Source organism: Hemibagrus wyckioides, linkage group LG18, assembly GCF_019097595.1.
Source record: "Hemibagrus wyckioides isolate EC202008001 linkage group LG18, SWU_Hwy_1.0, whole genome shotgun sequence".
Lineage (NCBI taxonomy): Eukaryota > Metazoa > Chordata > Actinopteri > Siluriformes > Bagridae > Hemibagrus > Hemibagrus wyckioides.
The window spans coordinates 9615222-9639377 of NC_080727.1; the positions used below are offsets into that span (position 1 = coordinate 9615222).

Consider the following 24156-nt stretch of genomic DNA (forward strand, 5'->3'; position numbering starts at 1 on the left):
AACAAGAGAAAATTAAGAACAGTTGAACAGTTAAGTCATAATATACAGCGGTTAGTGTGCTTTGATGATACAGTAATAAATTTAAATATCTCATGTGTGGAATTTATTAATTTTATATATGGCGCTGGAACTACTTTCCCTGGCGGACGCATTTAAATATCCATTATGTAATGCGTCTCCTCCGATCGCGGATACAATCATCATAATATTTACATATCAAAAACGACCGAAATTAAAAATACATATATATATTTATATTGACGGTAAAATTTATAGAATGTGGTTAATATATTTCAACAGCTATATTGGTTTATCAGGATGTGTGTTACCATTTCCGTATGCAAAATAACACCATAGTCAGATAAGTATATGAAAAACGTTATGTCTCCCCACAACCTTATTTTAATTTTGAGGTCAAATCTTAATATGTAAACTTATCTAAACAAAACATTTGGGGATTAATAAAATATTATAAATATCATGTTATTGCTTGGTACAAATATTATAGTGTTATTGATAAATGGCGCACTAATTTGCCATAACGCAACAAAAACAACAGCTTCGCTGTGAAATATGTGCGTCCCCATCATCACGCACAACAATGACCAGCCAATGAGAATGGAACAAGCAGTCGCACTGAGTACGTGAGGGATCAGCCAATCAGAAGCCTTTATTTTGGGCGGACTATTTGAACGAAGAAATTTCGAAGCACGTCATTGGTCCGGTTTAACGTCAATACAGCTGGCAAATGTTTTCAAAAATTCCTCTGTCATGTAAAATACATAAACACTAACGTGACATAAATGTAAAGATAAGTGGGATCAATCGTTAAATATGTCTTTCGGTGGTGATAAATTATAATTTTTATCCTAAAGACGAGAAAATCTACCGTACGCTTCGTACGTGCAGGCTCTGACGTCACGCAGAGGGCGTGGAAACGGTCGACATCAACAAAAGGGAAAAAGACTCGGGAAAAGAGAAAACAGACAGAAAGCTTGTTCAAGAAGATGTCCATCTAACATTTCAGGTAGATTTTCACTTTTTTTAATCTACATATATTTGGTACGAGGGTGTGTTTATGATTTGTATCAAATGTATTTGATCATCTAGAACATTAATGGTATTTTGTGTAGAAATGAATGCCAAGTATTTGTACAGGGCTGGGTTTTAAACCCTTCCTGTTACTTGGTTTGGAAACAGCCAGTTTGATTCACAGTACAAATTTCATTTTGTGTAACGATTATTGGTACATGAGTACTAATAAACGAACTGTTTTCTGTTTGTTGATGTTATTCCTGTGAATAAAATATAGCGTAAATTGATGTTTTACTCGGTTAGCGACAAGTGCAGAGCTCTTCTCAAGCTCGATTTGTCACAAAGTTGTTTCAAATCGAAGGGATTTATCAGATATATATATCATCAGGTATCTATTTATATACACATACATATCATGTTTATGACTTGTATATTTGTGTCACTTATGTTGTATTCAGAAACATTAAATACACAACCCAAGGAAATGGACGCTGTACCTAGCCCCTCCCCCCGCCTATGTTTTTCAAAAGGGGAAAAAACCTCTAGCCCAGCTACCGAGCTAGCTCCGATTAAAAACATATTAGATATTTTTTCGTGCATAAAACGATGAATAAAGTATTCGCGGTGTTATTGGTGATATTATATATATTTAGTAATCGAATGTAGATTGTGTAGCCGTTTTATTTTTGATCTCTTTGCTGAAGGAGGCGTTAACGGTGGAAATCTGAGCCGATGGGCTTGGCCAACCTTGACCATCCGGCCTGAAGCAGTGTCACTAACTAGAGCGAGAAAACATTGACCAATATTTGTGTTATTTATTTTCTAAAGGTTACTTTAAGTTAACCGAAAGACAAAAACCCCGAGTCTCGACATGGACGCCTTCGGGCTTATGAAGGAGCTGGAGCTGAAGCTGGAGCAGGAGAGCCAGTATCTGCCCAAGGAGTCGGGACTGAAACTGATCGAGTCGAACCCTGAGGTAATCCATCCGAACCGCCCAGATTTATATTTATAGCAATCAAATCCATTACAAGTATCCTGACTGGAAAACATGCTGTTTTATCTTCTTCAAACCGACATTTTGACCAACAGGCCTGGTATATAATGTCAAAAGTGTTTGTTTTCTCCTGATTAAAGTGTGTTTAATGGTAAATGTCAATAATCAATCCTCTGTATTTAACGTTACTTATATTACTGGAAATTATCCATGAAGTGCTTTTTTCATTATAGTATTGAAAAGAAACAGCTTTTTATCTATAAACACATGATCAAAAGACTAATTTAAACATAAAAAAAGATGAATTGCTAAAAATGCAATGATCTAATATTAATGTGATATTAAATAAAGCATGCACAATGATAATTCATGCTTAACTAACTTTTCTTTTTATTTTTCTGCACCAGGGGAATGGAATTTCTGCAAAATGTCGCAATGCCAAAGTGGAGGATCTGTGGAGCTTGACCAGTTTCTTTGGCTACAGCACACAGACTTTCGTCCTAGCCATTAATCTGCTGGACAGATTTCTAGCTATGATGAAGGTACACGTTCATGCTTGTAGTGCCTCATTCAGTTATTGTTGTAACCAACCCCTGCGTTTGAGGCTAAATACGTCAACTCACTAAATTGTTTTTTGTTAAACTAACCAAATACCCACTAACGTTACTATGCCAAATTCTAATTGAAATATTTATTTGTCTTATAGGTTCAGCCCAAACATCTGGCCTGCATCAGCATTGGTTGCCTCCACATTGCTGCCAGAGTGGTGGAGGATAAGTGTGATGTGTCGTCAACACACGAGCTGATCCGCATCAGCCAGTGCAAGTTCACTGTGTCTGATCTCGGGCGCATGGAGAAAATCATCTCAGAGAAACTCAACTTCCAGTTCCAAGCCATCACTGCCTTAACGTTTCTGCACCTGTACCATGCCATCATACTGGTGCATACCACGAGCAGGTGAGACACTGAATAGGTGATGAGGGAAAGTAACAGGCAGATGAATATCGTTGAATTTCAGTGTACACCATTGTTCAGATGCTTATTGTACACTATATAGGTCAGCCAGGCATCATACACCCGATTAGACTCTGCCATATACCAAAGGGCACAGATAGCAAGAAGGCTGGTTACTGTGTGTCTCTATGTATTAAAAATTAAGATTTACTTCAAGCTTATGAAGCATATCTTTTTCATCTGCAGGAAAGAAATCCTCAGTCTAGACAAGCTGGAAGCCCAGCTAAAAGCCTGCCTTTGCCGCATTGTATTTTCCAAAGCAAAAGTAAGTATTTACACTACAAATCTACGAGCAATTTAGACTTTTTGACTATAATTGTTTGACATTTCTTTTGATCCCTTTTGTCCTGCAGCCATCGATGCTAGCTTTGTCGCTTATAACACAAGAGATTGAGGCCTTGCAATCGGTGGAGCTGTTTGAGATCACCCAGTCCATGCAAAGACACTTAAGCGTAAGATTATTTCAAAATATTTGGCCAGTTTATTTTACACAGCAAATTTTATAAATACAACATGTTTTTAGACATTAGCTATAGTTATATCACCATGATATAAAACTAGAAAATTGAGTGGTTTAAAAAAAAAGAAAAGAAAAGAAAAAAAAAAGAGTAGAGCACTTAACATTTGCCCTCAGTGGTGATGCAAGCTGTATTGGTCTCTAAACAAATCTGCCCTGCTTTCTTTGAGAGATAAAGAATTCCAGGCATGCTCAGTAACAGCCTGACCCTCGCCTATCAGCACACTACACCCAAAGCACCTCTGTGTTATGTAACCACTGCTGTGTGTATGTGCAGGTCTCCGAGACGGAGCTACAGCTCTGGAGAGGCCTGGTGGCCCAGTGCCTGGTGCAGTACTCCTCGCCTACATGTTCCAAACCCAATCACAGGAAGCTGGTGTGGATCGTGTCCCGGCGCACGGCGCAGACCCTGCACAACAGCTACTGCGGTGCACCAGAGCTGCCCACGATCCCCGAAGACGGCTGGACTGAGAGGTACACACTGGACCTGCGCACACACAGTTTTTCTGTTCACTGCCCTGGTTAGCTTACACACTTTCATGTTCAAAGCAAAAAAAAAAAAACCATGACAATATTTTATATATATATTATATATAAAAAATAGCTTTAAAATGTTTGAAAAGAGCCAGTCTGGGGCAGAACAGGGGCTTCAGTAGATTTATGGGCAATATGGGATAACCCTAATCGTTCTTTGCAAATCCTGGACTTATCCAAAACTGGATCACGTTACAAGTTTTAATCACAAACAATAGAGTCATTGAAAACTGACCACCTGAAAAACAGTGCAATGTTTTAGCAAGGCATTATGGGTTCAAGAGTGCATACATGTAAACAAAATGAGGAAGCTGTAGAAGTTTTTTGTAACCAGAGGATTTTTAGGGGAATCTCAAAACACGCCCTGTCCGTGCTTCCAGTTTCAGTTCATTGATAATATGTTGGACAGAGACTACCCAACCCTAGCATAACATTCCCTGGATTTCGGGCCCGCCTCTTTACACACTTCATTTGCTACAGATGTGTCACAGATAAGAGAGGTCACATACTCAGTAAGCAGTTCACCATAGTTACCAACAGCAGACAAAACAGATTGTTTTAACCTGTGAAACAAAAACTAATACAGTTCCATGTCCTGAAAAAAAAAACAAAAACAGCTTTCCTTCAATCTTGGTTATAATGGAAGGAACTGTAAACAACCACTTGGGTGGAACAAAGAACAGACGCTATATCTATTTATAAAGAACATTCAGATCACAGGTGTGTTACAGGACAGATCATTACGTGCTAAAGACAGAATGACTTCAAATGTAGCTCGTGTGACTAAGGCAGGGTGTGTGTTTGTGTCATCTGCAACTGGTCTGATGTGTTTCTCTGTCCCGTCCTGTCTACAGTGAGGACTGGAGTGAGGATCTGAGCTCGGGGGAGGAGTCTCTCAGCAGTTCTTTGGGCAGCGACGCAGAGGGGCCTTATTTCCCTGCCCACTTTCAGAAGAAGTAGGCTGTCTAAAGGTGCTCAGCTGACCAGAGGCCATTCTACAGAAAGTAACCTCGTAAAAAAAAAAATGGCAGCAGCAACTTCGTCTTGCCTTGCGATATACAAAACTCCAGCTTCTGTTGTGATGTCAGCAACCACCCAGACCTCTCCTTGTTAAAGAGCCACAGTGCCTGGGTTCCACACAAGACGTTACTTGAGAATGTGGTATGGCCAGGTGTTTGGCTTTTCTTCTTGAAGTTAATTTAAATCTCTCGAATATTCTATTTCATCTAATGTAGCTATTACTGATCCGCCTTTCTTCCTTTTTGTAACGGTTTTAAGCTAAGAAAAAAAAAATTGCACAACACAGGCAGCTAAAGTTTACAACCAGAGACCTTTAAAGGAAAAAAACAAACATTATCTACAGTGTTTTAATAATTTGTTGGTGCATGTTCAGGTTTGCCACATTCCAGGAGAAGACAGAATCATTCAAGATCTGTGAGACTGTTCAACATCTTAGTACTGTTGTAATTCTGGGACGTCTACCCCAGTACTGTGCACAGTTTTGTATAACGATAGTCATGGATAAGTGGCAGGTACCATCGCTCGTCAGACTGTGTTCAGCTCGAGACAGTCAGGTTTGTGTTTTGTCGTATGTATGCTCTACTTCCTTATACAATTGTGGTGATGCGACCCTTAGACTTGCCAGAATAGGTTAGGTTTAAATTAGCCAAAGTATGTGTCTGTATGGAGCAAAACAGTAACCTTGAACGTGTGTGTGTATGCGTGTGTGTATGTGTGAGCAAAAGAAAATGGGGAAAAAAATGCCACAAAATGTAAAAATGTCAATACAAAAAAAATGTAAATTTGTATAATGTACAAAAAAAAAATGTATAGTAAGTTGTAGATACTAACTTATTTATTATTGTTATTTTTGTCATGTTATATAAAACTAAATATTTTTAAAATCAATCTGAGTCTTTGTTTTTATTTACACAAGAACAAAAGATTTATTTTGTACTGAAGTTTTTTTTTTCTCCCCCCTCTATCATGTTGCTCGAAATTCTCTGTAGTCATGGGTTTCCTACACGACATCCCACACTTCCATTCTACTCCCTGCTCTGTCCAGCTCTTGTACTTCAACTCTACACTGCTCAAACCGGTCGGTTCCCAATCATCAACCTTCATTAATACAGCATTCAATAGCCGCAGCATCTCATGTATCGCTACCTAGCCGAGCAACGTCTCTCCTGTAAATTCTCAATTCTCAAAATCGATCATTTTGTCTGTCACTGACCATTACGGAAAAATTCCAAAAAACGTATTCAGGTGCGGCTGATAAAACCTGACCCTGTTGGTCCCTTAAGTTTTAGAGTGCTGAAATTTCTCCCTCCTTTTATAACATCACTGCTAGAAACATCCCACACATCAGACATCCACTATAGGAGTAAGCCATTCTTATGGGATTAAAAAAAATATGGCACCAACCATCAGATGTTCATCACCACTAACCGCATCAAACATTTCCCTATAATTATTCAACTGGTTTCAGGAAGCCGTTTTCCTTCAGTATGTTGAATGTAAAAACCTGTTCAGTGATAACGTATCTTTCTAAAATCTCCATCAACACTGTGCTATGAGAGACTCATTATTTGATTACTTCCTTCTAAGGAAATGTTTGTGTTGCACAAACTCAGTGAGCCAGTACAAAAAAAAACATTCAGCTGTTTGTTCACATTCATGACGTCAGGAGTCAGCTGCTCGGACGTCACAGTGCCTCTGGCAGTTCATCCTGCACAGTGGAAAAGAGGAAGTGCCTCACCCTGACTTATGGATAGCAAGTTACATAGCAATCTGCTTGCATTCTCATGAAGCCAGACACTGTAATCATAGTTTGTATTGTGCTGCCTCAGGCAAATTTGTTCCACCAATACTAGGAATAATGTATTACTGCTTCACAACACTGTCATGTCCTGAAATGAAATGTTCACACCTCTGTCCTTCCCCAAAAGTTTCCCCAGTCAGGATGTGTCTGCTTTGTAATAATACCCATTGTTAAATGAGGTATACAAATAAAAATTGTTTAGAGTCCAAAGATCCTTTCGTTTTGCACAGGAGCTGCATCTGTAACATATTATATTACATGGCCAAAAGTATGCGGACACTCTGGGAAGGCTTCTGCTAGACATTGAAGGACGGCTATAGGAGTTTTTGCTCGTTCTGCTGCAAGAGCTTTGGTGTGGTCAGGCCCTGATGTTAAACGAGAAGCTCTGATGTGCAGTTAGCCTTCTAAGTCATCTGAAAGGCTGAACACTGTGCTGTGGCCTGTACAGAGCCCTGACCTCAACCCCAATCTTGCAACACCATGTCTGTATAGCGCTCGCCTTGTGCATGCTTGTGTCCTTTAGTTCTAGCCAAGAGCAATCATAATGCTACAGCATACAAAGACATTTTAGATAATTCTGTGCTCCCAACTTTGTGGGAGCAACCACATATAGGCACAACTGTGTCCACATACATTTGACCACACAGTGTCGTTATTAACTGAAGGAAGTTTATAGCCTTAAAATACATCACGATGGGAGCATGTGAACAGAAACGTGTTTTACTCCTCGAACACCACAGCAATTTGTCAGTGCTCATGTTTTTCAGTTACTATTTTCCCCTATAACAGTCCCTAAGTTTCTACTACAGAAATGATGTTTTGCAAGCCAAGCTAGATTCATGCTTAATGGCTACTTAGGCCTGAGGCAAAAAAAAAATGGCCCAGATCCTGCTGTAGACATCACATCCTTCATCAATTATTAAGCTAGAGTTTCTGAGCTGTGCATTCACTTTCACAACCATATTTTTCAAAAAACAATTTTACATCAGTTAACTACATTTGTTTGTTACTGGTCATTTAGAAAAAAATATTCTAGTGACTAAACTCAAAATGCCATCATAATATGACTACCACAAATCCTCTACGTTAGCCAATACCATATACACTAAATTGGCAAAAGTTTTGGGACACCCCTCCAAATCATTGAATTCAGGTGTTGTTTTTCAGGGGTTAGACTTGGCCCCTTATTTCCAGTGAAAGGAACTCTTAATGCTTCAGCATACCAAGACATTTTGGACAATGTGATGCTCCCCACTTTGTGGGAACAGTTTGGGGATGACCCCTTCCTGTTCAAACATGACTGCACACCAGTGCACAAAGCAAGGTCCATAAAGACATGGATGAGTGAGTTTGGTGCAGAGAAACCTGAGTCCTGACCTCAACCCCATAGAACACCTTCGGGATGAATTAGAGCGGAGACTGCGAGCCAGGCCTTCTCGTCCAACATCAGTGCCTGACCTCACAAATGCGCTTCTAGGGGAATGGTCAAAAAGTCCCATAAAAACAATCCTAAACCTTGTGGAAAGCCTTCCCAGAAGAGTAGAAGCTGTTATAGCTGCAAAGAGATGGACCAACTCCATATTACATTCCTGTACATGTAAAGACAGACATCCCAAAATTTTTGGCAACATAGCATATGTAACACTTCTTTGCTGCTAGACCTGACTGAATTCCACCACATTTCATGCCACTACTTTCTGAACAGTACCAAATAAAAATAATCTTGTTCCTTCAACTCAACTGGGATGAGTCAACAACTACTGGCAGCTTGTTTTAGTGCAGGTTTACAGAACAATAAAATACCACCTGAAAGCTTAATGGGAACAAAGTACAGCAACCACATAGTCAAAAATAGATCAAGGTTAACTGTAGTTCAACTTCCATACATGTAACAAACAGCTCATAAAATGCTGCCTTGCTGAATACTGGGGGAAAAATCTACCAATTCTGAATCATGTTATAGTAAAGAATAAAAATGTTGGTTATTGCGACTTACAAATTCAGAATCCCATTCGAGACTTCTTTTTCTGAGGTTGGGAAGCCTGTGAAGAGGCCCTCAATGAAGCCCGCGATGGTGACAGAAAACTAGAAGGCCGCGATCTGGTGGGGATCAAACCAACAGACGTAGAGGCCTCCTCATTCTGCCCAAGTTCTTGAGAGCTGAAAAAGGAATTGTGGTAGCCCTGCTGCTGCTGATGCCCATGTCTCTGTTTTGCATGGCCAGGATGTGACTCCTTCAGACAGGATAGTGGGGAAGAAAAAAGTACAGAGTTGCTTTCTATGGAAGGAGCCTGGCTTGGCAGTTGTTGGAAGTCCCTTGGAGGGGATTGGCAAATACCAAAGGCTTTGTCCTGCTCAGAGCTTTTTGTTTTTTGAGGGCTTTTCGAAGAAGTCTTAACAGGTTCTACCACCTCTGAAACCCCTTCTGTGCTCTGATTCGCTCTGTGAAAATCTGTGCTGTTAGCTAGTACCTCCTGGTCAGAAACCTCCTCACACTCTGGTGCACTCTGAGAGTTAATGATGCTTTCCGCATCTGAACCCAGATACTGACTTGTGGCTGATGAACATTCCGTAAGATCGTCCTGGTAGCTGATGGATGAAGTAAAGCTTGAAGCAAGTGAGACCCTGTTTCTGGCTTTTGCTCTCTTTGCCTGACGGCGCTTCCTTCGCAGGGCCTCAATCTTGGCGTCCCGGTTAAGACCAAGTTTTTCTTCCCACCAGTTATTCCAACCATCCCTCCACGAGGCACTTATGCGCTGACTCAGATCATCTGGCCAGTCCTCGGGGTCCACCTCATCTGTAACTGGGGTCACCTCTAGAGGAGGCAGGTATGTTACCCCATGAACAAGCAGCTTCCTGGCTTTTAAGATCTCTGCCTGGTCTTTCCTCAATCTTTTAAACTTGTCCTCCTCAAGCCTGTCTCTTTGCTGGACTTTACACTGTATTATAGCACTGGTCTTTATTTTCCTGTGCTTCAAGCTACGTTTGCGTCCTCCTGCTTTTGACAAGAAGGATTCCAGCCATTTTTTCCAGATTAATTTTAAATTGCGGCTAGCCTTTTTGGGGACCGTTGGCCTCAGTGGATGAGCACCGTTACTCTTAGAACACCCAGATGACTCCAGAACATGAGCAGGCTTGGAGTTAATCCCTTCTTCTGTAGGGACCTTATTATCATCTGAAGTACGAGAGTTATGCTCATCATTACTCTCATTGACCAGAAGTTCTATTTGTCCCAGCATACGCTGATGTCGCTCCCTTTCAAAGTCACTGTCTTCTTCCAAAGAAACTTGGTGTTGGAGTGCAGAGTCTACTGTGTACTGGAGTGTACTGGATTCTGGTTCTACAGAGTCTGACTGATGTGGCACCAAGTTGTTTGGGTCAAAATGTCTTAGCAGCTGGTAGAAAATGTCCCCGGCCTCTGTGAGCTGAAGCACACACAGGAAGCCATTGTTCTGCATTGCAGTTACGCCTGAAAGAGACAAAAATAGAATTAACTTCACTGCAAAGTTTTTGTCTACAAGAAGAACGAACGTGCATAAAATATAAACCATCATATTAAATAAAACAGCCACTGTATCACTGCCCATATGCCATATCCTTGCATGAATGTGATGAAACAGTGAAGTAACCCAGTTCTGTGATGATAAAGTGCCCTAACTGCACCAGTCAATACCAGCAGTTGAGATAAGGCCATAGCTTCAGACAAACACATGAACTGTCATTTGTGTAGATGGATAATTGTGCCTCAAATAGTTAATCTGTGTCTGAATAGCTGTGCACATGCTCCAGAGAGGTACAACAGAAAAAAGTGTTCATCAGGGGATCACTTCGAATCCCAAATAATGCTAAAGCTTTCTCTGGCTATGGGTCAAGGAACCAAAATCAGCAGTGATCTCTGAGTGGGAGGGACAGTGTACTCTTTTCCCTCGGTCAATCACAGTGACACTAGGCAACTGAGGCTGTCTAAACTAAGCTCATGTATAAAGTAGAGGGCACAGAGATACTGCTTCACTCCAAGTGAACTGTGCACACATTTGCCTTCAGCTTCCCCAGCAGGTAGCTGTCAAATGATCGAGGAGGGCTGGCTGCTCAGTGAGAATTTGCAAGTGATGAAATCTAGGAGGAAAAATTGTCAAATGCAATATTTCGAAAGCTGAGGTCAACGTGATAGAGTATCCACAGTTATGAGCAAAATAATGTAATGCAGGAACATTATTTGTACACTGTGGTCACACAAACATGAAATGTCAAAGTATTATACATGAACACAAAGCGAATTTAACTGCCAAAAAAATAAAAAATACAAGTACACCAAGTCAAAGGGTCACTCTTGCAATTTAATGCAACAGTTGACAGTTACGCAACTAACTACACTGATCATCATAACATATGATGATTCTTAAGTGCTGATACCCAACATAAGCGCTCTGGGATATAGTCAGTCTGTTTGGAAAAACTTGATGTGTAATCATTTTTTTATGGAATCATTACCCTGTTTGTTGCTGCTAAAACTAAAAGATAATCAGTGCTTTGCTGACATGCAGCAAAACAGCAGTCCCACTCATATGATCTTGCTTACATGTGCCAAATGTCTTCAAAATGCTGTTTCATAAACTGTAAAAGTGCTGGATGAGAGATTTTGGAATTTCAAATACTTGTAGAACTATCATTTTACAATAAAAACTAGATTATGCCAAAAGCCAGACCCAAACACAAGAACCTGCCATTAAACTATCGGCAGGAACATTCTCCAGAAGATCTGTATTCCGTCAAAATAAGTCTTCTGGCTTAAGTTCATAGCAAGGCTCTCACTATCCACATTACCAGGAACACATGTATACCTGCTTAGATATCATGTGACAGCAGCACAATACAATAAAATCATGCAGATACATGTCCAGGAGCTTCAGTTAATCTTCACACTAAACCTCAGAATGTAGAAAAAATGTGATTTCTTCAGGGACTTTCACACACAACAGTCTATAGAGTTGACACAGGATGATGTGAAAAACAACAAGCATTGCGTGAGAGGGGGTTCTTCGAGCTGAAAGGCCTTGATTATGGGCATAGACACCCTGAAATTGGACGACTGAAGACCAGATAAAGACCAGGTGATTTTTTTTTTTTTTTTTTTTTTAAATCTGTCTAGCTTTTCTGCTCACCACACTTGTAAAAAGTTACTACATTCTTCTTGGCTAATTGACCCCCATTTTCCTCCGACCTCTCTTATCAAGAAGGTGCGTTTCCACCCACAGAATTATCGCTCACTAATGTTTTTCCCACGTGCAAACTGTGCATTATGTGTGAAAATTTCAGGAGATCTGCAGATTCTCAAGCCAGCCCTTTAGGCACAAACAGCCATGCCACAGTTAAAGTGACAGATCACAGTTCGCCCCAGTCTAATGTTTGATTAACATTAATTGACTTGTGTCTGCATGACTTTATGCATCGTGCTGCTGCCACATGGTTGGCTGATCTGTATAAATCAAAACTGATATAAATGAGAAGACGTTCCTATTAAAGTGATCAGTCAGTGTATATGCACCATTGTGGACAACATAAACCCGCATTCACCTGCGGCGTGTGTGGCCAACCTCGCTTGTGCTTTGTGCCGTCTGTGCGGAAGCTGCTGAATCTTCAGGCTCTCACACGGACTATACAGTTTTTGCACTGGACCGTCTGCTTGGCATGCCCATTCTCTTCCACCTATTAAAAAAAAAAAACACAGTGAGCTACTTCGGTGCTGTAGGCTCCACAAACAAAAAAAACCTTCTCTAATCTCCATTTCATATTAATAATGGCAGCAATCCTGTCAGGTAATAATTCTTGAAGTATCTCAGAGGTTATGTCATGATGTCCTGGGGCAGTCAGCAGTTCAAGTTCATTAAAGGTGATCAGTGGAGTCAAGGTCAGGGCTCTGTACAGGCCACTTAAGTTCTTTCACCCCAACCTTGACAAATCAAGGTTTGTGCATGGTGCACTGTCAGGCTGGAACAGGTTTGGTCTAGACCCCTTTAGTTCCAGTTAGGGGAAATTGTAATGCTACAAAACACATTCATTATACATAACAGATTCTATAAAATTGTGTGCTTCTGACTGCGTGGCAACACTTGGATAGTAAAGTGTCCACAAACATTTGGCCATATAGTGCATCTTACCTACACAAATATCTTATGCACCTCTATCCTATGTGATACACTATATTGCCAAAAGTATTCGCTCACCTGCCTTGACTCGCATATGAACTTAAGTGACATCCCATTCCTAATCCATAGGGTTCAATATGACGTCGGTCCACCCTTTGCAGCTATAACAGCTTCAACTCTTCTGGGAAGGCTGTCCACAAGGTTTAGGAGTGTGTTTATGGGAATTTTTGACCATTCTTCCAGAAGCGCATTTGTGAAGTCACACACTGATGTTGGACGAGAAGGCCTGGCTCTCAGTCTCCGCTCTAATTCATCCCAAAGGTGTTCTATCGGGTTGAGGTCAGGACTCTGTGCAGGCCAGTCAAGTTCATCCACACCAGACTCTGTCATCCGTGTCTTTATGGACCTTGCTTTGTGCACTGGTGCACAGTCATGTTGGAAGAGGAAGGGGCCAGCTCCAAACTGTTCCCACAAAGTTGGGAGCATGGAATTGTCCAAAATGTCTTGGTATGCTGAAGCATTCAGAGTTCCTTTCACTGGAACTAAGGGACCAAGCCCAGCTCCTGAAAAACAACCCCACACCATAATCCCCCCTCCACCAAACTTTACACTTGGCACAATGCAGTCAGACAAGTACCGTTCTCCTGGCAACCGCCAAACCCAGACTCGTCCATCAGATTGCCAGATGGAGAAGCGCAATTTGTCACTCCAGAGAACGCGTCTCCACCGCTCTAGAGTCCAGTGGCGGCGTGCTTTACACCACTGCATCCGACGCTTTGCATTGCACTTGGTGATGTATGGCTTGGATGCAGCTGCTCGGCCATGGAAACCCATTCCATGAAGCTCTCTGCGCACTGTTCTTGAGCTAATCTGAAGGCCACATGAAGTTTGGAGGTCTGTAGCGATTGACTCTGCAGAAAGTTGGCGACCTCTTCGCACTATGCGCCTCAGCATCCGCTGACCCCGCTCCGTCAGTTTACGTGGCCTACCACTTCGTGGCTGAGTTGCTGTTGTTCCCAAACACTTCCACGTTCTTATAATACAGCTGACAGTTGACTGTGGAATATTTAGGAGCGAGGAAATTTCACGACTGGATTTGTTGCACAGGTGGCATCCTATCACAGTTCCACGCTGGAATTCACCGAGCTCCTGAGAGCGACCCATTCTTTCACAAATGTTTGTAAAAACAGTCTGCATGCCTAGGTGCTTGATTTTATACACCTGTGGCCATGGAAGTGATTGGAACACCTGATTCTGATTATTTGGATGGGTGAGCGAATACTTTTGGCAATATAGTGTATAATTATGAAAAAGGGAACATGATCATTAAATATTAGCAGAAGCTATGAGAATTATACTTCACTTCTGAAGGTACTAAGCATCACTTCCTTTCCCCTCACTCACCAAGATCTACACTTTGCTCACGAGTCCAGTTATTAAAAGAGTAAAGGAGCCACCATTATTTTCCAAATGAATTAGGCGACTCTTTACATTGCACTGCTGTTGGGGGGGGTTTGGATTAATTTTTCATCCTGGAAGCTTACATTAGCACACTGGTAGAGGAAAATGTGAGCATAAAAACAGGCAGAAAGGGTAACACAGTCTGACAGGAAGCATCACAGCCTGGTTAGGAAACAGCACCAAGCAGGATAGGCGAGCTCTCCAGAGTGGGGTGCGATCAGCTGAGTGTACCCTGAGTGAGCTCCTTGACCTGCAGCCAATCGACAGGGAAGCGTTTCTGCTCCTTGGAAACTAATTATTCCATATTTCATACATTTCACTGTATTCATATAACAAACATAATTTAAAAACACCATTAAGTTTGTGTTCTGACCAGAGTACTGCAGCAACATAGTCTCCTGTGCTCTCTGTGCTCCCAGGAGGATTTTAGAGGTCTTGTTTTGACCCGAAGCTGGCACAACGTGGGCAAAACAGGGAGGCGACTCCATCATGTGCTCCCACTTCAGGGCAGGCACACAGGGCATGCGCTCATCCAGGAGGTATGCAGAGAACTACGAGCAAAACAATTTGTAAAGTAATACACACAGTCCGTTATAAATGCGTGTCTGCTACATGGATTTCCACAGCATAACTATTAAGGTGTGTAACTCGTACTATTTATTTTCACCTGTGTAGTGATGAGGTGGTGAAAGCCGTGGCTTTCGGCCAGGTATTTGCCCAAGACCACCCTCTCTCCACTCTTACAAGCAGCCGCTCCACCGATCCGGAATAACGTGCGACAATCACTGCTCTGTGGAAATATTGGTCTCATTCAGTGTCCAATAATAACCTGATTATAACAGAAACAAAATGCACTGAAAGTATTACAACAAACTAATCATCAGCGATCAGAATTTCCTCAGAGATGCTTCTGAGCTCTCTTACAAACACATTTGATATTTAGCTTCTGGTAAATCACATCAAATCTGCAGATTAATCAACACTTATTTACATTTACAATATTTACATTGAACCAACATACAGTTCAAACCTACTCAGACCTGCTCTCAGTTTTAGATAATGTACTCTCGAAATATCAACATAGGAGATTTTTCTGATAGTCTTTTAAACTGATTGGTTGTCTACTGAAACATTTGGTCCCTACTGTATAAGGAAACACTTTAAAACAATGTATTTCCCCAAACAGAAGTAAGCTGGTATAGTTAATCTGCTCACTATAAGAGTCTACATGAACTCACTGAAGTTTCTGCACTTCAGAAATCACTGGATCCGGATGGTCATGTACTGAGGTATCTCTGAACTGACACAACGAGGTGTTTTTTTTGTTTGAAACACAAGCTTTCTTTCTAACAAGTTACATGTAATTTGGCACTGAACAAAAAACATAGCAAATAAACAAATAAATGAACAGGAGAAACTGGTTGGTGGGCGTCTTCATACCCTCATATCTGTGAGCTCAGCTCCAGTCTGGTCAGCGTAAACCATCACACGTGGATGAGCCGTGAACTCGCACCATCGCCAGGGAGACTTGGCATTGAAGTACAGGTTCATCCGTTCATCTCGAACCTTTTGCAGCCTGGAATATTAAAAACCACCATTTACATATTCTTTATATGCTGTTACACTTCACTGTGACCCTAATGATGTTTAATGATGTCTTATTTTGAAGACATTTTGTCACTCATTATTATCTAATGATGTAATGAATCTCCTCGGATGGCTGCTGAAATGCCTGGGGCTGTAACAAGACTTGTTTTCCTCACGTCGAGCATGGTGTTCACATCACATTCTTTGATCGCACACACAGTTCTAAAACATTCTGACAACATGAACAGTTCAGCACGTTTTATACACAAACGCAGAAGACACACTCTCACACAGTGACGTGAACACACACTCACCCTTTTCCCACAATCCAGAGATAGGCTGCTCCGCTCTCGCTGGCTACGATAAACTCTCCAGATACATGAGGACTACAGAGAAATAAAGAAATGAAAAGAACAAGGAGTTTAATGTCTGCATGCCTCACAACAGTCTGGCGTTTCTTGACTCTATAACACAATATTTTTTCTTTTTAGCCAGTACAGTAATACCTTGACTTACGAGTTTAATTCGTTCTGTGACCGAGCTCGTAACTCAATTTGCTCGTATATCAAATCAAATTTCTCCATTAAAATGAATTGAAATGCTATTAATCCGTTCCAGCCCCCCAAAAACCACACCAATTTTTTTTGTTACGTGTTTTTTTAAATAAGAAAAATGTACTTTATAAATAACAAATAATGTATAAAACAATAATAATACATAATAAAAGAGAATGTAAAGAAATAAACTGGTTTTATTAAGTGTATTTACGTTGAAGATCAGACGAAGATGCTAGCGGAGGTGGGAGGAGATTGGCGGAGGAGGGTGGCGGAGTTTTTCATTTCGTGCTCTATCGCTACACTTTAATCGCTAAACTTAATTGCTACTTTTTATTTATTTATTTATTTAATTTAATTTTATTTTATTTTTTCACTTCACTTGATCATCTTCTTCTCTGACTTTTGCCTTTTTTGCCACACTTTCCTCGCTTTCACTTGCAGAGCGTTTCAATAAAAACCTGTCCAGGGAGGTTTGTTTCTTCCTCCCTTTCAAAATGTTTGGAAAATGAGTGAGGCAAGCGTCGTTACACAGCGCCAACGCACAACCTGGAGAGATAACCACGTGAACTGACCCCTCGCTGGGCTACCAAGCGGCGGGTGGCGTAAGCTCGCTCGCTCATAACTCAGATCTCGGCTTGTATCTTAAAGCAAAAAAAATCGACCGAGCAACGGCCCGTATCTCGGAAAACTCGTAAGTTGAGTCACTCGTAAGTCAAGGTTTCACTGTACCTTGTCATTTCAAGGTCTCAGATAAAGTGCGTTCTCTTTAATATTAAATCACGTCACTTGGGCAGGAGAAAAGAATTTATCTTGATTTTGTGTTAATGAATGCCAACAGTACATCAGCTTCACAAAGCCTCGCTGTGTTCTTCACTGGTTTCAGTCAATTTATAACCCTAGCAAAGAGGCAGCATGACTGAGGCATGTAGTTCAGTTCAAAGACTAGTTTGATATTTTGACTAGTTCAGTAGGCTCATATGTGACCCAGGTGACATAACAGATAACCGTATGAGCTAAACTTAAATTGTGGTAAAAGATTATGAACATTTGGCTAATAGATGAAAAAGGGTTTTCACTGTTGCACAGTATAACAGCAGCATTCACAATTAAGACAGAACTGTATTTTTAAATGTATAAAAATATTAATAAATAATGCTTGCTGAAGAATTGAACAAAGGTTAGTTACTATGACAGATATTTTTAAGCTTCTGTTCAATAATACGTTAGATTTTTGGCCATTATTCCCATTGGGATGAATAAAGCACATATCTATCTATCTATCATTTGTGATTATAGTAACACCAACACTGTTACAATGTGCTGAATTTCTGTTACACCTATCAGAAGTTTACTGGACAATATTCTAGAAGACAAGTGATAAAGTACATGAAATCATCCCAATGTTTGTATGTATTTAAATCAAATGATTTCTTTGCTGTTTTGTTTTTCTTAGTGTTGACCCATATACATAAATTACATAGTCACCTGCTTGTCTTGATTGTTAAAATGATCCATTTTTAATATATTCTTGCACATCAACTGACCTTTTTTTGCATTGGCCTTTAATAAAATGATAAGATGACCATTAATAAATTTAGGAAGGTCGCACACCTGACATTGAGGCTGGTGGCTCGTTGCTTCAGCTGCACCACCTCTAATGAACGAGGGTGGTTACGGTCTTTCATTACCCATGCTGCACAGAAATGATCTGAACGCAAACCTAGATAAGCTACACACACACACACACACACAAAAATATGATCTGCAAACCCAAAGGGTGATGAGTGAGCAGCACAGTCACTATTTGCAGGTTATTAGCACCTCCTGGTGTCATACTATGATAATTAAATTGCAGTGAAAATATAACAAATAATATTTAGCTATACTCCCCAATGAATATTGAATTATTCAATGCACTGGTTTTGAGAAGAGTAACCACAGTTTCGTTGTACTTCTTGTGCAATGACAATAAAGTCTATTCTATTCTATATGAGAATATGTCCAAGTACGTGTGTACTTTCTGATTTTACTATTTGAAAAGCCTAAACTAAAATATAAAAATGTACAAAAATTCATTCACGACAATTTCTTCAGCAACAAGCAGCAAAACTTCATGCGATCTCATTAACAATGCATTTTTATAACACACTGACAGTTAGAACAGGTATTTGTACGTTACGTTATTAATGATCCAATAAAACACAGGCATGAATTAGAGTAGCAGCCGGTGTAAAAACATCCTAGAGACATAATTATCATTCCCTCAGCATGCAGATCATCTCAATTTTCTCCCATATACACTAAAAGAATAAATAAAGTCCATATTTACTCACTGACTTAAGGTGTACATAATAAACATCTGATAAGTTTATGTCAGTGTTTGAATACTCTTGCACCAAACAGTTAATTGTGTATTCACATATACCCCTGCACATCCCCGGTGTATAGACTAAAAGGCATATACCTTCATTACTAACTAGGCTTACCTTCATCATCCACCTGGGCCACGCTGACCTGCCTTACTGTTCCATCCAGGTTGAACACCAGAGGCTTTTCTGCCACATTCACACCCGGAGGTTTATCTTCACTGAATTCCAGCTCCACAGGGTGAAAATCTGTGCACCTGCTGAATTAAGTACTGAAAACTATTGATGGCTTATGCTGAATATGCATCATTTATATCACCACAGGTAACTGCATTGTGAAGTCTGTACAGAAGCAATCTGCTTCAGGATAGGTGTTTGATAAAGTTCATACACAGTGTCTTCAGGATTTTGTTGGAACCTTTTCAAGCTTTTTGTACTTGCAGATATCTAAATTGGACGCACAGGACACGTCTTTAAACGTATATGAAGACACACATACATAATTACTTTCTGTGATAGCTGCAGACATGTTTGACACATGTACATGGCACGAAGTGTTGATTATCAGAGCCACTTCGCTATTTAAATAGCTCTGCTGCTGTTTAACACAGAGCTCCGGCTGATAAACCACTTCTGCTATTTTTCTGCTGGTGTGATGTAGTGTGTACAGAACACATGTTGCATATTTCAGCCCACAACCCCTTCCTTTCACCTCTCATAGCCACTAGTCAACAATTAGGAAGTGCAATAAGACAAGGGCATGTTATACATGATCTTAAGTCAGTGTACTCTCTCTATATTTCTGTCTGTGAATGCTGCGATGCATATAGTCACATATGTTTTGCATTGCAATGACAACGAAACAATTGCTTGGGATGTGTCAGTGTTACTGAGCAGCTCTGACTGTTCTGCAGGATTTTTAGGTATTTAAACTTGGAGTGTTATTCTCAAGGACAGACAGGAAGAAGGAAAAAGGATACTGATGGAGTTTAGAGCTTCTCCACTGGGATAAATCAGAAAGGCTTCATTCTGACATGTGAGGTTTGGGATGTAGGTGAGGGCGCCCCCGGTTGTGGCAGGTTGGAAGTGTTCCAATTCCGCCTGATGGATCAGCTCCTTGTGCAGAAGCTCAGCCAGGAGGGAGGAGGGAATGTCAGGGATAATGTCACCCAGAAGGTGGTGATAGCGGCTCACCCTTTGCAAAGACTGAATCTCGCACCTGGAAAGAAAAAAGGGAAGAAATAAATACACAGTTTGTGTAAATGTGTCATATATATTACAATCATCTTATATTATTCTGGGCACATCCCTATTTACTGATACTTCATAAGACTGCAAATGGCAAAAAAAAAAAAAAAAAGACAACTGTACAGCATTTAAATACATTTTGAAGGGAAACTGTGACCCCTTCTTTGTCTCCAACCAACAATTCAACAACTTTAAAATGAAATAGAATCTAGAAAAGAGTGAAAAGGGAAAGGTCGTATTAAAGAAGCAGATTTTTAAAAGGTATGTGGTGTGGATGGGAGACTTACTTTTTATAATTTAGGTTGTGTAGAAAGTCCATCATCTTACCCATACTGGTGACATCCTAGAACAAAACAGATAATAAAGACACAACAAAATATATTTCACGATGAGCTGACATACAAGACAAAACAGTACAAACTGTGTGAATCATATAAACCCACCTTAGGATGTCTGGTGTCAAAACTGAAGTGCTCTCCAAGCAGCTGGCCCATCACCGAGAATGAATCCATGCAGTGATGCACATAGAAATACTTCATCTATAACGAAGGGTGAAAAAATGTCCAATTATCAAGGCTAAACATGAGGGCAATGTTTAATAAATAATTACTAGCACCATGTTGTAAACGTACATGTTCAGGGAAGTCATCTGGACTGACAGGACCTCTGAATGACTTAGTATCTGAGCAAAGGAAAATAGAATAAATGAAATAGGTCAGTTTCACACGGTGTGAATAGACCAGTCCCTTAAGATTATTACTTCTCACATTTTGGTCGTCACTGGTTGTCCTATCACTGGGTATAGCAAAAATCAGCCACATATTTAATATAAAAAGAACTTCATCAGTTATCTATTGTGTAAATGACAATAAATTGGCCACTGGTGAGCACATAAGTATTTTAAGATCAACAACCACAGAATTTTACAGCTTTATTGTAATACATCTAAAACCAGGCTTCAGATGTCAGACTTTAAATTACGATTATTTTTACTATTTTATTATTAAAAATAATCCATCCATCCATCCATTTTCTATACCCACTTTATTCCTAATTAGGGTCCTAATTTTGACCAGAAATCTGACTTCTGAATTTTCATTTATTTAATCTATTGTTCCACATTGTCTGTACTTAACATTTCAGTAACTGAACATTGCTCTCATTTAACAATTATCCAAAAAACTGACACAATTAATGTGTTGCTACACCAAAGAATTTGGAAATATCTGCAAATATTACTTGCACATGTGGTCACTATGGAAATTACTGAACATTTAAGTAATAAATCCAGTGTTTCCAGTGGAGATACCTGAATGCCCTGAACAAGTATATGTATGACTGCCCAAGTGTATTCTGATAAAGTGTATTACTGATGGAAAAATGAATTCTGAAGCAGGCACTGTTCTGCGGTTTGGGCCGTGTGAGAGCTGTAGTGTACCTGGGTTAGGAGGGAGAAGCGGTGTTACGATCGGCTCAGTGGGGACCCACACCTCTCCATCCACCTTACGCTGGGGTTGAAACAGGAATGGAGTCTCTCCCTCGACATGACTCTGAGACACAGAGATATGGTGTTAAAAACATGTTTCCATCACAGGAACTCTCTCAGGAATTCTCTGAATGGTAGTCAATTCCAAGCCAAAAAAAGAAGTGGTAAAAACTGACTAAAAGCTGATTTATGGTTCTGCAGCCATTTATCTGTAAACTATACACAGATGCGAGCAGACAGAGACCCCACCAGAATCTGAGATGTATTTGGAACAGTATTACTGAAACCCTTGATCAAACCCACAGGAGACAGTTAAACAAGGTAAACGTTTGCAGGTACACTTGGTGCACAACCTCTCCACCAATAAATCAGCACTGTCCTCAAGGCGTGTAGCAATGTAGAATCATAGATGCACAGTTAGCTCTAGAGAGGAAAAAGTGTTCACACAACACCAGATTTACCCATGACCACCTCCGACACACATAAACATTAAATGACAACCAGGTATACCATCTACTCGGCTACTCGAATATATTATTGCTGCGAGTCTCCCGTCTCTGTACTGTGAAGGCTAGTCAAGTTCCTCCACACCAAACTCACTCATCCGTGTCTTTATGGACCTTGCTTTGGGCACTGGTGTACAGTCATGTTGGAACAGGAAGGGGTCATCACCAAACTGTTCCCACAAAGTTGGGAGTATGAAATTGTCCAAAATGTCTTGGAATGCTGAAGCATTAAAAGTTCGTTTCACTGGAACTAAGGGGTCAAGCCAAACACCCTGAAAAACAACACCTGAATTCATTGATTTTGAGGGGTGTCCCAAAACTTTTGGCAATATAGTGTACGTGATTAGGATTTAATGCCACCCATACATGCAGGGATTATATTCTCCTAATGTTTTTTTTTATAGTTTATATAGATTATAATAATGCAGTACATGTTGTGTCAGTGTGGGTTCTCTTTGGGTTCTCTGGTTTCCTCTTAACGCCCAGACACACACATTGGTATTAGGCGTGACCACTCTAAAATTAGCCCTGGATGGTCAATGAGCATGTGAATGTGTGCACATGGCGCACTCTGATGGACTCCTTCAGGGTGTGTTTCCTGCCCCATATACCGTGTTTCTCACACAGATTCCAGCTTTAAAACTAACCTCAGACACTACAGCTTCACATCACCTCGAAAATAATTCACAGATCCGAAACAATTCGCGTTTCACAACAAAATAAAGGGCGGTCATTTTTTGTCAAGCCGCAGACAGACCCGAGTTGTTAATTGGTGCAAAATAGAAATGAACAAAAACAGACAGAATTCCATCACGTGCATATATATACATTTTAATGAATTGAATGAATTTCACATCTTAATTATAGTCACTGAATCTTTAATTCACAGGAAATTCAAGGAAAACCCACCCCAATACACATGAACAGAAACTTTGTAATATTTCTGTTTACCTGGAACGGCTCTCTGGATGTCTCGAGCACCTGCCCATAGGAGCCCAAGCCTCCGTAATCATGGGTCCAGTCTAAACTCGAAGGTCCGTTCAGATAGAAATGTGGGAAAAGCTGATTTGGGAATTTATAATCCATGTAGCAGAGGGAACCCCACCGGCTGAATCCCGGTACAAACAAGTCAAGGCATGCCTGTGTCCAGTTCACTGGCTCTCACGTGGCTAGTTTGTTTTCAGGTTGGTTAGCTAATTTCTGCAGCAACGCGGAAACTTTCCATAACTACACATTCCACCAGGAACTGATAAAAAGCTATTTTACGGAGGACAACAGGCGGCTTATAACAGGCGTTATAACGTGTGTATATATGTGTGTATGTACAGAGCACGCGGCCACGACCCGACTCCCTAATCTATCGCGCGCTCCTTACCAAACACGCTTGCACGAGGATCAGCTGAGCCACCGCCAGGAATTACCCACGATGCACTGCGGTAGTTTTTAAAAATAAAAGTCAGAGTATTTTAGATTTTTATTGTCTTAAATTACACTATAATAATATAAAATCACTTACACAAGAGTTGTTATAGCTGTTATAGCATATATCAGAATTTCAGCTTTAATTTCATGCTTTAATATCTATCTATCTATCTATCTATCTATCTATCTATCTATCTATCTATCTATGTTTCCTTGTTAAAGGGCATTTTTGTAAAGATAAAACCGAATTTTCTTTAATTTCGAGATATTTCGCTTGCTTCCATATTAATCATGGTCCAATCACGAGGCAAAATATATAAAAACAATATTGATTTGCTAACAACAACAGTGGGCGGGTCGGAAAATTTTAAACAAGCCAATCAGAGCTCAGCCTCAAGTCACGTGCTTTTCAAAAGTTTCTGTAACTACACACACACACACACACACACACACACACACACA

General features: G+C 40.4%; 2 protein-coding genes across 2 annotated transcripts; one reads left to right on the top strand and one right to left on the bottom strand.

Moving 5' to 3' along the window:
- Window positions 1–902: 902 nt before the first annotated feature.
- On the top strand, window positions 903–6002 carry ccng2 (cyclin G2). The gene is made up of 8 exons (XM_058416404.1): window positions 903–1027; window positions 1864–2011; window positions 2437–2571; window positions 2736–2986; window positions 3230–3308; window positions 3397–3495; window positions 3838–4034; window positions 4949–6002. The coding sequence occupies exons 2-8, from the start codon at window positions 1907–1909 to the stop codon at window positions 5052–5054; spliced, it is 972 nt and encodes a 323-aa protein (XP_058272387.1). The 5' UTR covers window positions 903–1027; window positions 1864–1906; the 3' UTR covers window positions 5055–6002.
- taf1c (TATA-box binding protein associated factor, RNA polymerase I subunit C) lies at window positions 3908–23711 on the bottom strand. The gene is made up of 15 exons (XM_058416402.1): window positions 23224–23711; window positions 21719–21830; window positions 20913–20962; window positions 20724–20819; window positions 20568–20623; window positions 20013–20251; window positions 19153–19281; window positions 18278–18395; window positions 16424–16495; window positions 15963–16098; window positions 15190–15312; window positions 14896–15073; window positions 12490–12621; window positions 8912–10384; window positions 3908–4047 (listed from the first exon to the last, which is right to left on the bottom strand). The coding sequence occupies exons 1-14, from the start codon at window positions 23356–23358 to the stop codon at window positions 8916–8918; spliced, it is 3045 nt and encodes a 1014-aa protein (XP_058272385.1). The 5' UTR covers window positions 23359–23711; the 3' UTR covers window positions 3908–4047; window positions 8912–8915.
- Window positions 23712–24156: the final 445 nt, after the last annotated feature.

Excerpts from the sequence above, each read along its gene's own strand:
- ccng2 (XM_058416404.1), top strand. The coding sequence starts at position 1,907 with ATGGACGCCTTCGGGCTTATGAAGGAGCTGGAGCTGAAGCTGGAGCAG. Across the intron at positions 2,012-2,436 it reads TGATCGAGTCGAACCCTGAG|GGGAATGGAATTTCTGCAAA; the intron begins GTAATCCATCCG and ends TTTCTGCACCAG. Across the intron at positions 3,496-3,837 it reads CCATGCAAAGACACTTAAGC|GTCTCCGAGACGGAGCTACA; the intron begins GTAAGATTATTT and ends GTGTATGTGCAG.
- taf1c (XM_058416402.1), bottom strand. The coding sequence starts at position 23,358 with ATGGATTATAAATTCCCAAATCAGCTTTTCCCACATTTCTATCTGAAC. Across the intron at positions 21,831-23,223 it reads CATCCAGAGAGCCGTTCCAG|AGTCATGTCGAGGGAGAGAC; the intron begins GTAAACAGAAAT and ends TCTGTGTCTCAG. Across the intron at positions 20,252-20,567 it reads CACAACCTAAATTATAAAAA|GTGCGAGATTCAGTCTTTGC; the intron begins GTAAGTCTCCCA and ends TTTTCTTTCCAG.